This window comes from Balaenoptera musculus, chromosome 7 (genome assembly GCF_009873245.2).
Source record: "Balaenoptera musculus isolate JJ_BM4_2016_0621 chromosome 7, mBalMus1.pri.v3, whole genome shotgun sequence".
NCBI lineage: Eukaryota > Metazoa > Chordata > Mammalia > Artiodactyla > Balaenopteridae > Balaenoptera > Balaenoptera musculus.
In genome coordinates this window covers 18706054-18722288 of record NC_045791.1, presented here as the reverse complement: position 1 = coordinate 18722288, position 16235 = coordinate 18706054, and the positions used below count along the sequence as shown (strand labels likewise).

At 44.2% G+C, this 16235-nt stretch overlaps 1 protein-coding gene across 5 annotated transcripts in view; it reads right to left on the bottom strand.

Annotated features, from left to right (window-relative positions):
• The window catches only part of MGAT5 (alpha-1,6-mannosylglycoprotein 6-beta-N-acetylglucosaminyltransferase), a 357980-nt gene that overhangs the window by 146521 nt on the left and 195224 nt on the right, over nt 1-16235 (bottom strand). For all 5 annotated transcript variants that reach the window (XM_036858870.1, XM_036858869.1, XM_036858871.1 and 2 more), the window contains 2 exons: nt 3905-3981; nt 2791-2880 (listed from right to left, as the gene is read on the bottom strand). In XM_036858870.1, coding sequence (XP_036714765.1) covers nt 2791-2880; nt 3905-3981 — 167 coding nt within the window. The remainder of the gene's footprint in view (nt 1-2790; nt 2881-3904; nt 3982-16235) is intronic.

The window sequence follows — 16235 nt, the reverse complement described above, 5'->3', positions numbered from 1 at the left end:
AAAAGAAGTTCCTAGTTCTTTCCCAGGACCCCTTCCTGGCTTAATTACCTGTATCCATGCTTCCTCTTCCATTAGACTTGAAAGATAATGAATGCATAGCATGGTGCCAAGCAAATGAGTCCTCAGTAATTGTTGACAATCAATGAATACAATAGATGTTCAGTAAGTGCTCACTGAACTGAGTTCAGTGGAGCAAAAAGAAAGTCTGATCATTTGCATAAGAAGAGAGTAGAACAGGCAAATGAAGCACCCTTCCACATCCCGAAAGGAGAAAAAATAGGTTAAAGGTTCTGCAATGAAACACCCAGGCTCCAATATTAAGTCTACATGATCCATCACATCTTCATGCAGCCCCATCTATCTCACACTCCTCTCAGTTTACCTCCACCAGAATCTCCCTTTCCTCTCATCTTAACTAGGTCCTTCCTTCCCTGTCGGTAGGGGTAGGGCGGGCAGTTGCAAAGAAGCGAACCAGGTCATATATAATTACAAGCCCCTCTCCACCTGGACCATTCTCCCACACCTCCCCAGCTCTGGCTTGGGAGATGAAGATCCAGGCTGGAGTGAGCACGTCAAATCCTCTTCCTCTCCCTTCACCTCGGGCAGTCCTCCCCGAGATGCTGGAAGGCGGAAATTAGCTCAGCTTGTCAATCAGGGAGCCCGGTTAGACTCTGGCTAAATTCTATCCAATGGAAAATGGAAGAAAACTTTTGAAAATTGAACTAAATGAGGAACTTTTTCCTCAGGGCAGGAAAGGTGCCTCTAATTGACTTCTCACTGGAGTGACGGTTCACCCCTAGCCCCAGGCCCTACTCCTCTGGAGAAGAAAATGAGGAGGCCGGCCCCAGGCCACCCAAGCTCCAAACACACTCAAATACATGCTACAAAGTCAGTTTGCCAGCAGCCTCCTAATGAGGAACACCACACACCCAACTCTCACTGCTTTTCATTTCCAAGAGGCATTTAACTGTCATTAACTCTGATGGCTCCATGATGGCCCTGGGGTGGCCATGGAGCAACCTTGGCAAAAAAAAAGGTCTGACTGGATCTTACAGAAGAAAGAGAAAGTAAGGGTGCAGAAGAGGGACAAACCCCGCAGAATTCCAGGGCCACATGCCCTATAGCAATACTGGCTTGGCCTCCATCCCCAAAACTGTCCCTGTCACCTTATACCAGAGAGAAGAGGTACCTGAATCCCACAAGGGAAACTATGGCAAAAACATTCATTTAGCTTCAAAGGATGGAGGAATTCTCCTTTCTGCATGGCTATCACCAGGGAGCTGTTATTCAACTACTGGTTAAACAGCAAGAGTACCCAAACCAGGGGGCGCGAATTTAAAAAAAAAAAAAAAAAAGGCAGTCAAGAGCCTGCCAAGTGCATTCTCAGAAATTAGCCAGCGTCCGTTTCACAAGCCCCTAGGCCTGCTGCCCCTGCCCATAAGGGGGCTGGGGAGGTGAGGAGCCAGTGAGTTTTCATTTCCCTACTCAGTTCTCTCCCAGTAATTGGCGCTGGATAAAGTCTTAACCCCACCCAATCCCCTCAACCTTTCTAAAGGTGAAATGGAGATCGCTAAAGCATGTAATAAATTCCATGTGTCTGTAAATGCCCTGTAGCCCTTAAAAAAAAAAAAGAAAAAAAAGCTGCTATTAAATTCCAAGGGTACAAATGAAAATGAAGTTCGATAAAAAGGGAAAAAAGGTAAAGTAAATAATCAGCCTTAAGTAAATAGGTAACTCAGCCAATAAGCATATGAAAATATGCTCAACATCACTAATCATTAAGGAAATGCAAACCACAACCGGAGTGAGATACCCCCTCAAACCCATTCAGATGGCCACTAAAAAAAAAAAATTTTTAAACCCCAGAAAATAACAGTGCTGGCGAGGATGTGGAGAGGTTAGAACGCTTGTGCACTGTTGGGTGTAATGTAAAATGGTGCAGCCCGCTGTGGAAAATGTTTGGTGGTTCCTCAAAAAGTTAAACATATAATTATCACATAATCCAGCAACTCTGCTTCTGGATCTATACCCAAAAGAAGTGAAAGCAGAGTCTCAAAGAGTTATGTGTACACCTACATTCATAACAGCATTATTCACAATAGCTGAAAGGTGGAAGCGATCCAAGGGTCCATTTGACAGATGAATGGTAACAAAATGTGGTCTATACACACAACGGAACATATTATTAAGCTTTACAAAGGAAGGACCTACTGACACACGTACAACATGGATGAACCTTGAGTACACTATGCGAAGTGACATCAGTTCCATCACAAAAAGACAAATACTGTACATTTCACAAAGGAGTGCTTGGAGAGTAGGTCAGAGGGCAGAGGCAGAAAGCAGAAGGGTGTTGCCGGGGCCAGGAGAAGGGAGGGAACGTGGAGTTACTGTTTCACGGGAACAGAGTCTCAGGTTGGCAAGATGAAGCATTCTGGAGATGGAGGGATGGATGGTGGGTGATGGTTTGCAGTGTGAATGGACTTAATGCCCACTGAAACTTACACTTATGGTTAAGAAGTTTACTACGTTTTTTTGTTAGGTGTATTTTACTACCTCTTTTTTTGTTAATTGGGAAAAAAAATTAAATAGTGAACGCAGACTATTTTTCCCTCAAGGGAAAAAAAAAAAAAAAAGTCACGCTACCTGGGGACAGAGGAGAGTATGCAGAAGGAAATCATAGGCCCTTCGCATGAAAACGATACACGTTTTTCAGCCTTTCAAATTCCAGGCTCAGCTACAGACCAGACCACCCCCCCCCACCCCGCAAAGCCACGAGAAGCTCCTCACCTCACTGAGGTAAATAAAAAAAGAGCAGGCGGACCCATCCACTCCGTATTCTGCGTAGCAGGGGTCCGAGCGCCACATATCTCTCATCCACTGCAACAACCAGAGAAGGGGAGAGCACTGATGAACACTGATCTCTGCGGCCGGGCACACCTGCCCCCAGAGAAGCTGAGGCACGGAGCGGGAGGGGCGTGGCTCGGCTAAGCCTGAAGCTCAGGGTCCCTGAGCTGAGGTCAGGAGACAGACGCTCAGCTCTTGGACGATCGTGGCTCGAGCTGGGCCTTAGCAGAGGCCTTTGGAGTGGACAGAAGGCCACGAGACACACCCTGCGTGCAGCCCGGGAGAAGCAACGGCAAAAGGGGCGTTTTATCAAGAGCGAGTGCCTAATGACACCCCGGCATCAGGGTCCCCTGCCCGAGGAACCACAGTTTCACAAGCCCTCAGCACGGTGCCTGGAAGAGAGCGCACGGACGGGGGCAGGAGCTCGGCGTGTGGTGGGTCCCAAATGGAAGCCAGGTAAGTGCTCTGTGGTTTGGTCTCCCCATCCTGCGGACACTTGAACAGTAACTTTTCTCTGCAAACTACTGAGAAGGGGAGTGTGTCTCCCCAAGGGCTGGCCGTATAAAATGGATGAAAAAAAAAATGTTAAGAGAGCAAAGAGTGGCCAAGAGTGTCTGGGTACTGGACTGCACATGCAAATGTGACATTTAAATCTCAGTCTGGACACCTCACAGCAGAGGCCTGGGGGAGAGGGAAGGTGGGTACTCAATAATGGCAGCCCCTTGTCTTGGGCCCTTGAAGGATCACCTGCCGGAGGATGGGAAGGGGGCGGTAGTGACAGCTTCAAAGCCACCGCAGGTGCCTGCAATGGCCGCAGCCTTTCAGTGTGACCACTTAGTCGCTGTTGACTAACCCCACAGAGCTGGCATAAGCAGGGAAGGGTTGTCATGGCCACAGCCCCTCACTGGCAGGACTGAGGCGCCCCTTAAATGACTCCCTTAAAGGGCTCGCTTGCCCATCTGTATCGCTGGGGAGAAGAAGGGAGGGGAGGGGAAGCAAGGGGCTGTTCGTGCAGATTGAGGAGGACGGGGAAGAACGGACATCCCTTCCACCTTACCTTGATTTTCCCCTCGCAGTGGGGGTAGCCATCCATAGGAGGCAATACGCATTTTTCTTGAGCTCCATTAATGATATCTGAAAAGGAGGAAAAAGAACAAAGGATACTATCAAGTTTATGGCAAGGGAGGGTCAGAGAGAGAAAAGGAAAAGAGAAGTCCATCCTGGGAGCCCCTCCAGCGGACGACAGTTCTGACTGCTCTGCAGGGAGGACCTGACCCCACCACAGCCCACCTCCAGGACGGCCAGAGACCTGTGACATGCATGGCCCAGCCGCAAAGGGTGAGCCGGGCCAACCAGAGTGCTTGCCTGAAAATCTGCAACTGGGAAACTGAGAAACCATACGAGTGGGGGGCAGGAAATGAAGCCATGAGATTAGGAGGGTCACCGGGCCGGCGAGGCCAGGCTAGGCCATGAGGACACACTGAGGCCATGAGCAGCTTCATGAACACGTGTGCTTATCTCTTATGGAATCTAAAAAAGTGGTACAAATGAACTTATTTCCAAAACAGAAACAGACTCACAGACATAGAAAACAAACCTATGGCTACCAAAGGGGAAGGGGGGGGGGATCAATTAGGAGTCTGGGATTAACAGATACACACTACTATATATAAAAGGGATAAACGATAAGGACCTGCTATATAGCACTGGGAACTATACTCAATATTTTGTAATAACCTATAAGGGAAAAGAATCTGAAGAAAATAGGTATGTGTGTGTGTGTGTGTGTATAAATAACCAAAACTACTTCGCTGTACACCTGAAACTAACACAACACTGTAAATCAACTATACTTCAATAAAACAAAACAGACATGCGCTTGAGCTGAGGCAGCCCACAGGACAGAGAAAGGCGAAGAGAACCATGTACAGAGGAGCAGAAAGCCACAAGATGCATCTGCAAGGTGCAGCTTCTTACAGAGCCGGTTCTTAAATTTCCACCAAGATCTCCTTATTCTTCCAATATTTCCTCCCAACAAACTCCCTTTGTATTAGCAAGCTTGAGTAGATTCCTATTCCTTGTAACTACAGAGTCTAAACTAAAAAGAATGCCTCCCAGAAGCTTTAGTGATGGACAACAGACAAACCAGTAAACAACTGAACAGCAGTGTAAAAGGGCCTTATGTTAGGGCGGGCAAGGGAAGGACACCCGGCTTGCCTGGATCCAGTGACATCTCAGCTGAGATGTGAAGATGAAGGAGTGAGCCAGGTAGACGGACAGGTAGAGATGGTGTTCAGGGAAACATCCAAATGCAGGACCTGGTCTGACTGGAGTGAATTAGTATGAGGTACTGAGAGGCAGGGCACAACCAGAAGGGCCTCAAGCACCAAAATAAGACTCTGGTCTTTGTACTAAGGGCCTGGGTGGCGGAGCACTGAAAAGTTTTAAGGAGAAGATAGTTACGATCAGTTTTTTGTTTAGGAACGATCATTTCAGCTGGAAAGGCGGACAACCCTAAACCTACATGCTTCTGTTTTTGGACCAACTATATTTTCTGGACATGCTTGGAACATGTCCCAATTACTCACTGCTGACAGTTTCCTATACCAAGTACTAATTGGAAATTAGATCCCAAACTACAATATCAACCTAAGGAGAACTAGAGTGTAAAATCAATATCCTCCTTATCATAGGTCGGAGGCAGTGTCAGTTAGTTGTTAACGTGGAAGACACTTAGTTTGTTGGAGGCTTTGTTTCCCCATCTGTAAAATCGGAATAACTGCACCTCTATTTCATCCAGGTCTTATTAAATCAGTTCACGTTTGTAAAAAGCCTGGCACTCCCATCACATGATACCACAGACCATGGCGGGTGCTTAAAAGTTGGCATTTGCTGTATAATTCCACACAACTTTCACTCACTATACCCAGGAAAGCAGTATTTCAAATGCACGTGCTTCTGGAAATGCATTCTCCTTGTTTCTAAAATAAATGCAGGCTTGAAGGGTGGCTCTCCCTAAAGCTCCCCTTCTCTCTCATGTGTACGGGGACAACCAGCTCCAGAATCCACTGACAGACGCGGTCCCTCGCCAAAGAAGAGAAGTGCTTTCCAATGACTACTGCTCCTATCGCTACTTTAAATTCCAATTTTGTTTACTACTTAAGCAAGTAAGACGCAGCAGAGGTTCCGAGAAATTAAGCAGAGTCGAAAACAGCCGAGGGTTGGGATAATCAGACATCTGAGATACTCAGGGTAAATTACCCCCCTTTCTTTACACACACGAGGTATTATTCTAGTTCCAGATGTCAGAGCCAGAAGTTTATTGAAATAAGGTGAGCTGGAGGCATGGCAGTTCGGGACGAAGAGAAATCGCCGAGTGTTAAAATAAACCAGCAGGTCCGTGAAGGCTGCAGGCAAAGCCTAGTGGCTTGCAGTGTGGGTCCTCTTCTTAGAGTTTCAAGAAATAAAAAAATGTTATGCTAAGCGTCAGCAACTTTTTTCCGTAAAGGGCTGGACAATAAATATTTTAGGCTGGGCAGGCCACATGGTCTCTGTCTGGGATGTAGCAGGAAAGCAGTCAGAGACAACAGGGGGGAGGATGGGTGTGGCTGTGTTCCAATAAAACTTTATTTACAAAAACAGGCACAGACCCCCGGTGCGGGCCATGCTAAGAGACTCCCCAAATGAGGATCCTCGCTTCTGCAAAGACCTGCCGAACTGACTTTTTAAAGGACATCTGCAGGCACTCCCCTGTCCGGAGTGCCCTTCCGGCTGTCACCCATTCCTGGTTCCCTCCACCCATGTAAAGCCCCTCCTCCTTTAAGACCTAGCTCGAGCATCCCCACCTGAAGACAGCCCTGATCCTTCTCCATCCCCGTGCTGAGTCAGGACTGAGTCAGGGCTGAGTGCTGCCCTCCGGCTCCTGGCCCTCCCACCACAGCGAGCAATCCTGTTCTCTTGTTCACCTCCCCTCCTAGGAGGTGGGAAGGTTACGTCTTTCTGCTCCATCACCAGGCACTCAGTGAGTGCTGCTGGGCTGAATAAACACACGCATGCTCTGCCTGCCTCCCCACCATCCCCGGCCTGACCCTTGGGCTCAGGGAGAATGAGACTGAGCTGAGACCCCTGCTAGACCAGCTTATTTTACTCCTCTTCCAAGCAGCAGTGTGTCAGCTAATCCAACAGGGGCTCCTCTGCATTTCCATGATCTTATGAGGAATTTTCTCATTATTTTGTTACACAGTGATGGGTGTGAATAGACAGCGTCTTCCAAAGTGTAGTTCGATGACTTGAGGCTCTGGGGTGGAAGGGATCTGTGAAAGGGAGACACAGGAAGTGCCACGGGGCCGGGCCTGCTCACAGAATCCAACCCCAGTAAGTAACCTGAGCAAGACCCTCCATTACCTCCCAGGCCCCTGAGGAGTTCAGCACACCCCCAAGGACAGCTCTCTGTCTTGTTTCCATCACAATGACAAAAACTCAATGAATCATGTTTTCATTCCTTTGTGTCCACAGAAGACATTTCTACCTTTGCAAGAGCCTCCAACCTAAGGTTGGTTAAAAAAACCACAAAAATTCAGACCAAAAGAGGTTAACGTGACTGCTTTTCAGGGGACACTTAGCTTAATGAGGCCCCTCCCCACAAAAGGTGTCAGGATTCTGCCAAGATACATTACTAGAAGGCTCTCCCTGCTGTTCAGCCTGCCCTCTCACACAGGTCATCTTTTTTATTAACGGTGAAAGGGCAAAGGAAAAAAAAGATGTTCATGTAAGCAAAGAAGCTCAGCTCTTACTACTGTTTAGGATTCAGTTTCATCTCTTACCCTCATACACCAGCCCAAGTAGCATCTTGCACTGAAAACTTCACCTCTGAACTGATTCTATGGTACCGTCAACCAGGTATTAGAAAAAAAAGGCAGGGTACCCTAGGTGCAAAAAACTTCCGTTGTTTTATCAGGGTAGTAGGAGGTCAAATGTTAGGTTTAATCTAAGAGAACATTTTTCTTATTATCAAAAATGCTTACAACTCAGGAAGAGCACATGTACAGCAGGAGAAGTGATGAAAGATGCCATAAACACACCCAGAGCAGCGTGTTCCCATCAAGCGGGAGCCACATTCTCACCGACGGTCCTAACGTGCATACACAGATTGAGAGAGACACAACGGCATTTCAAATACATATCTGGAAGTGACAGAGACAAAGAGATATGGAACCAGACACACAGATGTTTTTAACTCATGGTTTCCTCTGCCCAAGGAAGGAAGGAAGGAAGGGAAAGTGGGAGAGAACAGGGCAGAAGTAATGGTAAAGACAGTCTCAAAGGGCCTGTGAGAATTGAAAAGGGTGACAGAGGAAACAGAGGTGGACAATCATGACCTCCCTTGATACAGTACCAGCCTTTCTAAAGTGCTGGCACACACATTACCACATTTCATACTCACCACATCCTCCTGAGCAGGGAAGGACAATTACCTCATTTTATAGTTTGGAAAGGAGACGCTTCAAAATGCTCAGCGGCCTACCTCCAAACTCAGCCCACAGCCGCTTGGAACATCTGTCAAAACCTGCTGCTTGCCATGTGCTGCGATGTCACAGCTGCACCCCTTGAAAGACATGGTCCATACCCTGGAGGAGCTCCCAGGGCTAGGGGAGGGACCACATACAGCAAAGCAAGGCACATGTCAGCGGAGCCCCCTCCTCGGGTGTATAGCCTCCTGGAAGGCGGGACACCCACCCTCGGGGCTGTGGCCCAGCACCCAACCTACTGCCTGGCACCCTGGCAACTCCATTGTATTTTTTTAGACAAATGAACAAATGTAACAAAGGGATGAAGAGCCCCAGTTCCAGAGAAGCGCAGGAAGAAAGAGCCACGGAAGAAAGGGGGTGGGCGGTCCTCACTGGGAATCTCTGAACCAGAAACTCAAGAGTTCCGGACCACACACTAAACAAGCCAAAGGAATCTGGGTTCCACACAAGGAAAAATGTCAGAAGGAGGAGCAGTGAAAGAAGACTCATTGCCAATGCAGGGAGGGAGGAAGTGGCCTCTCCCCCATGTGAATGACTGATATTCATACCTTATTAGTATTTAAGAAGAGAGGCTTGCAGTTTTGTGAGATATGATCTTAATGAGTCATATGTTAACTGTCCTGATGCGTTTACAAATCAAACACAAGATCCACTGGGTACCGTACAAGGATACCTTTAGTTTTAGCTGCCAAGTTCAATACACATACATGGAGATGCTGTCGTGTTTTTTAAAGTCATCAACTATCAACTATGCACCATCATAAAACACTCACCTACTACAAACTTATTTCAAGTTAATGATAACCCTTCCTGACTTTGCTGAACAAATGAGCTCCAGAAATATGGTTATAAAAAGAGGCTCACAACAAACAAGGCTGGCAGCCAGGTGTCACCCTTAATCCGATTCTATAAATACTCGTGGGTGGCACCACCTGTAAGAAACTCGGCTACATGCTCCCGGGTGGTGATGATAAAGTGAGGACATGGAGGGGAGGGGATGTGTGTGTGGGGGGGGTAGTGGGAGCCAAGGGGGAGGCGGGTGGAGAGGGGGAGAGGGTGTTTTGTTGAACCCTACACAGAAGATAGTTATTTTAGAATGAAAGTTGACCCTCCCAAGACAGCCTCCTTTGGCAAGGCTCACTTTTCTGAATATTAATTACAGCCAAGACGACGTGTCTGAATATTAATCATAGCAAAGATGACGTGTCTGAATATTAATTACAGCAAAAACGACGTGTCTGAATATTAATTATCGCAAAGACGACGTGTTTGAAATGGCACTTCTTTTTAAGAACTTGTAAAACACAGTGCCATTAATTTTTTATCTAGAACTGAACAGGCATCAGGTAGGTTAAGGGTGTCCGATTTCTTCACCATTGCTATTTTAACGGAAGATGAAAAAGGAAGTTTAAAAATCTCTCAGGTATCTCAAAAAACGTGACCATCTGTCTACCCCCGGAAGTTTTAGGAAACCGAGTTCAATCTCCTAGTCCAGTTCCTTTGCCAGCAGCTAAGATAACCATCTTCATGAGTGAGGGCTTGATTCGGCCCAAAGGTACCCCAAGCATATTTCCTCTCAAAAGATAAAGGGTCTCCAGCAATTCTGTTTTGTGTGTAGGACAAGGTAGTGTTTCTCTCCGAACACCCGATAGGAACACGCGGCCCCAGTTATCAGGTGGCCCCGGCAGGGTGCCCACGTGAGCACTGCACCAGCCGGGAGCTGACTTCATCTCTGTGCTCAGCCTGGAGACCATGCTCTTGCCAGCGCCTCCATCAGCCGGCCTCGCGTCAGGAGTTACCAGCAATAAATCGGCCAGAAATCAGCCATGGTGAAATACAATCTCCCATTACAAATGACCTCACCAGTCATTCTCAGCTTGGCAAATATTCATTTAGGGCCACTTTACATCTGCATTATGAAAAAGTGATTTAATTTCCATAACTGAATCATGTACACATATTCCAGACCCAGGGCCCACAGGAACAGGAAGCTCTCTGCCCACTGAAGGAGCTGGGGAGTCATGATGGGTAATGGGCACGACACACAGACTCCCAGGGATGGACACCGGGCACCTTGAAAAGAGTTGTTTGCATTTTGTTGGTTTTGTTTTGTTTTTCAACGTAAGAAGCTAGAAATGCAATCACTGTACCGAAGAATTTCAGAACTGCAGAGGACTTCTGAAGCCGTATTAGTAAGCTGTTGACTTTTCCTGATTCATAATAAGGCCTAGAGAGATGAACTGCCTTCTGCATTCAGTGGTTTAATAAATTCACTAGTTACCTCTCATGCACAACACATTCTGCACGTTCAACCCAGGCTTCTGTCTTCTGGGTCAAGACCGTTTCCACTACTCTGGCTCTAGGTATTAAAAGGCACACGACCACCATCATCACCATATTCACATCTACACCAGAATCCGAAGAGTCAACCCTGAAGAATAAAATGATCAGTTTTTACTTGTCTCTGAATAAGCACTCCAAGGGCCTCAGGGACTTGCTAAAAACCTGGAGCTACAGTATTGCCCATGAGCCTATGAGCTATAGGCATAATGGAAGTCAACAGGAAAATCATATTCAATGAACAGTTGTTCAGTCGTGCACAGCTTTTCAAGGATGGCATTAATGTGTAAAAAAATGAAGTTGTGAGGACTAAGAAAACACATTGCCAAGTATAATCAATGTCAAAAATTTCAAACCACAGTAACAGCCAAATAATCCTAGATTATTTATGCTTTCTTCTGTTATACCCTGGGTCATTTGTTTATTTGTTTATTTATTTTTGCAGAATTTTCCACCTAATTAAGCTTTGAAGCTAACCATTAATACCGTTTTACCTTTCATTGGTAAAACAGAACTAAAAAGAAGATCTAGGATTAAGATTCTCAGTACAATGTGGTATCACCTCACTCCAGTCAGAATGGCCATCATTAAAATGTCTACAAAGAATAAATTCTGGAGAGGGTGTGGAGAGAAAGGAACCCTCCTACACTGTCTGTGGGAATGTAAATTGATACAGCCACTATGGAGAACAGTATGGAGGTTCCTCAGAAAACTAAAAATAGAGCTACCATATGGTCCTACAATCCCACTCCTGGGCCTTTATCCAAATAAAACTCTAATTCAAAAAGACACATGCACCCAGTGTTCACTGCAGCACTATTTACAACAGCCAAGACATGGAAGCGACCTAAATGTCCATCGACAGATGAATGGATAAAGAAGATGTGGTACATATATACAATGGACTATTCCTCAGCCATAAAAAAGCATGAAATCATGCCATCTGCACCAACATGAATGGACCTAGAGATTATCATACTAAGTGAAGTAAGCCAGATAGAGCAAGATAAATATCATATTGATATGATATCGCTTATATATGGAATCTAAATAAAAAAGGATACAAATGCATTTATTTACAAAACAGAAATAGACTCACAGACTTAGAAAACAAACTTACGGTTACCAAAGGGGAAAGCGGGGGAGGGATAAATTAGGAGATTGGGATTACTATATACACACTACTATACATAAAATAGATAACCAGTAAGGAACTATTGTATGGCACAGGGAACTATACTCAATATTTTGTAATAATCTATAAGGGAAAAGAATATATATACATATATATACATACATATATCAAAAACTGAATCACTGTGCTGTACACCTGAACACAAACATTGTAAATCAACTATATATACTTCAATAAAATAAAATAAAATTAACTGATTAAAAGGGATTCTCAGTAGGAGGGGCAGGGTCTGTAAGAATGTTGTGTACAGTACACAACACATACAGAAGTGCACACACACACACACACACCACCGTCCATTCTGATAGGCCCCCAGGTACTTGCTACTGATACAAGCATGTCACATTCCTTAGAATATTCAGGCAGAAAAGGTGGTCATCACACACTTCGGAACACATATGTGTAGTGGGCAGAAAACAGCTGGGGTTAAACACCTGACACTGACATGAAAAAAAAAAGTTCATCATCATTAGCAATCAGGGAAACGCAAATCAAAATCACTTCATCCACTGAAATGGCTATAATCAAAAATTCAGGTCATAACAAGTGTTGGCAAGAATGTAGAGAAATCAGAACCCTCAAGCACTGCTGGTAGGAATAGAAAATAATGCAGCTATTTTGGAAAACAGTCTAGCAGTTCCTTAACAAGTTAAACATAGAGTTACCCTTTGACCCAGCAATCCCACTCCTAGGTAGACACCCAAGACAAATGAAAACCTAGACCCACACAAAAGTTCATGGCAGCATTATTCATGAAAGCCAAAAGTTGAACACTGGAAACAATCCAAATGTTCATCAGTGGATGAATGGATAGACAAAATGTGGTACATCCACACAATGGGGTATTATTCAGCCATACTGGGAATGAAGTACTGATTCATCCCACAACATGGATAAACCTTGAAGAAATTAAGCTAAGTGAAAGGAGCCAGTCACAAAAGACCACATATTATATGAAATGTCCAGAACAGGCAAATCCATAGAGACAGAAAGTAGGTTAGTGGTTGCTTCGGGCTGGGGGAAAGGGAGGTTGACAGGGGGGTAATGATTGCTAATAGTAGGTACAGAATCGTTTTTGAGGCCAGAGATGGAAAACAGATCTTTTATCCTATGTTTTAACCCCAAGTGTCCTACTGAGAAAGGAAATCTACCCCCAGTGGGTAACAGCAACCAAACATCAATGTCTGAGCGGGTGTGGGAGAGGGGAGAGGGGAGAGGATCAGTGTGGCTAAAGCAGCAGACTCAGAGCAGGGCAGGAGGAAACAGCTTGGAAAGGTTAGCTGACAACGCACCCTGGAGAACTGCAAATTCCAGGCAGAGAACACCATTACCCACTGCGGGAATACGAAGGTCACTGCATACACTCGGGGAGCTGGGTGCTATGGCACTGGGGAAGAAACAGAGTCTTTGAGGAGAGAAGCAACATGCTGAAAGACGTGAAATCCGGGCTTCCCTGGTGGCGCAGTGGTTGAGAATCTGCCTGCCAATGCAGGGGACACGGGTTCGAGCCCTGGTCTGGGAAGATCCCACATGCCGCGGAGCAACTAGGCCCGTGAGCCACAATTACTGAGCCTGCGCGTCTGGAGTCTGTGCTCCGCGACAAGAGAGGCCGCGACAGTGAGAGGCCCGCGCACCGCGATGAAGAGTGGTCCCCACTTGCCGCAACTGGAGAAAGCCCTGGCACAGAAACGAAGACCCAACACAGCCAAAAATAAATAAATAAATAAAATTTAAAAAACAAAAAACAAAAAACAAAAAATGTGAAATCCAAGGAAAAGGAGAGCGACAGCTACATTATGAGGATGAAAATTTGACCCTGTGGACTTCCAAAGATACTGATGCATCAAGTCTTTTCAGTTGAATAGAGTTTATACCTAAAGTTGTAAATTGTCAAGGAGCAGAAAGCTGTCTTTCACCAGTAAGGAAGCCCATGTTATGTTTCCAACACGGGTTCTCTAAAGATAACTATGAATGTTTAACCCCTTCTTTGATTTACAGCAGCTTCTAATGCCCTTTTTCATCCACTTACATTTAATTAAGCTCTCACTGATGCCTACTTGGCAGGTAATAGGTAAATTCTTTTCAAATTTTCAAATGTATTTCTAAAATGGCACGGCATAAGCCTCTAAAGTTGTAAAACTATAAAAATCTGTCTTCTGACTGTAGTTAACACTGCTGTATGGTTTATCTCAAAGTTGCTAAGGGAGATCCTAAAACTTCTCATGACAAGAAAAAAACCATTTTCGTCATCCCTGCCCTTTTTTTTATATCTATTTGAGATGATGGATGGATGTGAACTAAACTTACTGTGGCAATCATTTCACAATATATGTAAGTCAAGCCATTATGCTGTACACCTTAAACGGACATAGCACTGTATGTTGATTCTATCTCAATAAAACAAAGGAAAACCGTCCGTGCTTCAAATAGTAGATGAATCCTCTCATGAAATGCCATCTTCCTCCTCGGCCACCATGCTACCTGCCTGCTCATTATGAAGCAACCTGCTCCTGGAACTGACACTGTAAAATGCTCCAAGAGAAAGCAGCCGTCCGTGCCTGGTATCTGAGTTCCTGACCACATTCCACGCCAGCAGTGGAAACAGGAGAAAAGGTGAGTACACGTTATGCGCTGGATTTCTTTGCTTAAATTTATTGCTAAGTATTTTATTTCTTTTTGATGTTATGGTAAGTTATTAATTTATTTTTGGATTGTTAATTACTAGTGTACAGAAATATAACTGATTTTTTACATTGATCATGTTTCCTGAAATGTTTCTGAATTCATTTATTAGTTCTAATTGTGTGCGGGGGGTTGTATTTTCTTATATACAAGATCATGTAAACTGAAAGTAAATATATTTTACTTCTTCCCATCCCAAAAAAAAAAAAAAAAAAAAAAAAAAAGATTATGTGCTGGAAAGAGCACGGGTGTCTAAGAGATCTCAACTGGGATTCTCTCTCTGCTGCTTACCAGGGGACAACGTGGGCAGGTTACTGGACCTTCCTGAGCCTGTACTGGACCTTCATGCAATAGATGGAGTCAGTAAAACTTTCCAACATCTGAATTACCCTTTCTGTGTCAGGTACCACACCTGGCACTCATTTATTGCCTCATGTCACCCTCACTCAGCCTTCAAAGTCAAATAAGAAATGCTGAGGGAGATAAAGCTGTAAGAAAGAGAGATGCCTATGTCACACTGAAATATTACACACTAGCTCTCATTCACTCAATTCGTCTATTTGTTCAACATACTTGTCCTACTGTCCGTATATCTGTGTGTGTGTGTTACCCATCTCTGATTCATTTTATGCCACAGCACTGGACAGAGTGTGAGATACAGCCGGTGACTAAAATGCTTTGAATTTATGGAAGGAAAAAAGTTCAAGTCTTTTTAACTGAATAGCACAAAGGCATCTGCTGTATATTGTAATAGCTCTGGGGTTGGAAGATAAAACTGCGTGTGCAATATGATTTAGGGAATCAGAGTTCTTTTCATGCATAAATCTATATGTATTCATCTGTATGGGAGATATATTCTCCCATATTCTATTGATATATTCTATTGATATATATATATATTCTACTGCTATATTCCTATTCTATTGATATAAGTTCATACTTAATTTCTGTTATCATTTCTTCTACAACAAAATGTTCTTCAGCATTTTAAGTAACATTGTAAGGGACATAAAACATTCCAAGTGGCTATTATGTTATGTATCCAGTTATAATAAATGGACATAACAGTCCCTAAGTTGGGAGAATGCTAGTTTTATGCATCAAAAACAAAATAAAAAGTTATAATGGTATCGTATTTCCAGAAAAAAAGTTTTAAAAAGTTTTTAATATTTAAAAAAATAAGATATATGCCATTTGCAGCAACAAAGACGAACCTAGAGATTATCATACTAAGTGAAGTAAGCCAGACAGAGACAGATAAATATCATATGATATCACTTACATGTGGAATCTAAAAAAAAAAAGAAAGAAAGAAAGAAAGACACAAAAGAACTTATTTCCAAAACAGACATAGAAAACAAACTTATGGCTACCAAAGGGGAAGGGGGGGGGAACAATTAGGAGTTTGGGATTAACATAATACACACTACCTGTATGAAAACAGATAACAACAAGAACTACTGTATAGCACTGGGAACTCTACTCAATATTTTGTAATAACCTATAAGGGAAGAGAATCTGAAGAAGAATATATATAGTTATAAATCAACTAAACGCCAATAAAAAAGTAAATAAAAATTGATACAGACATTCAAATAAAACAAATAAGATATAGTATGGACAGATTTTAATGCATCCTCAGC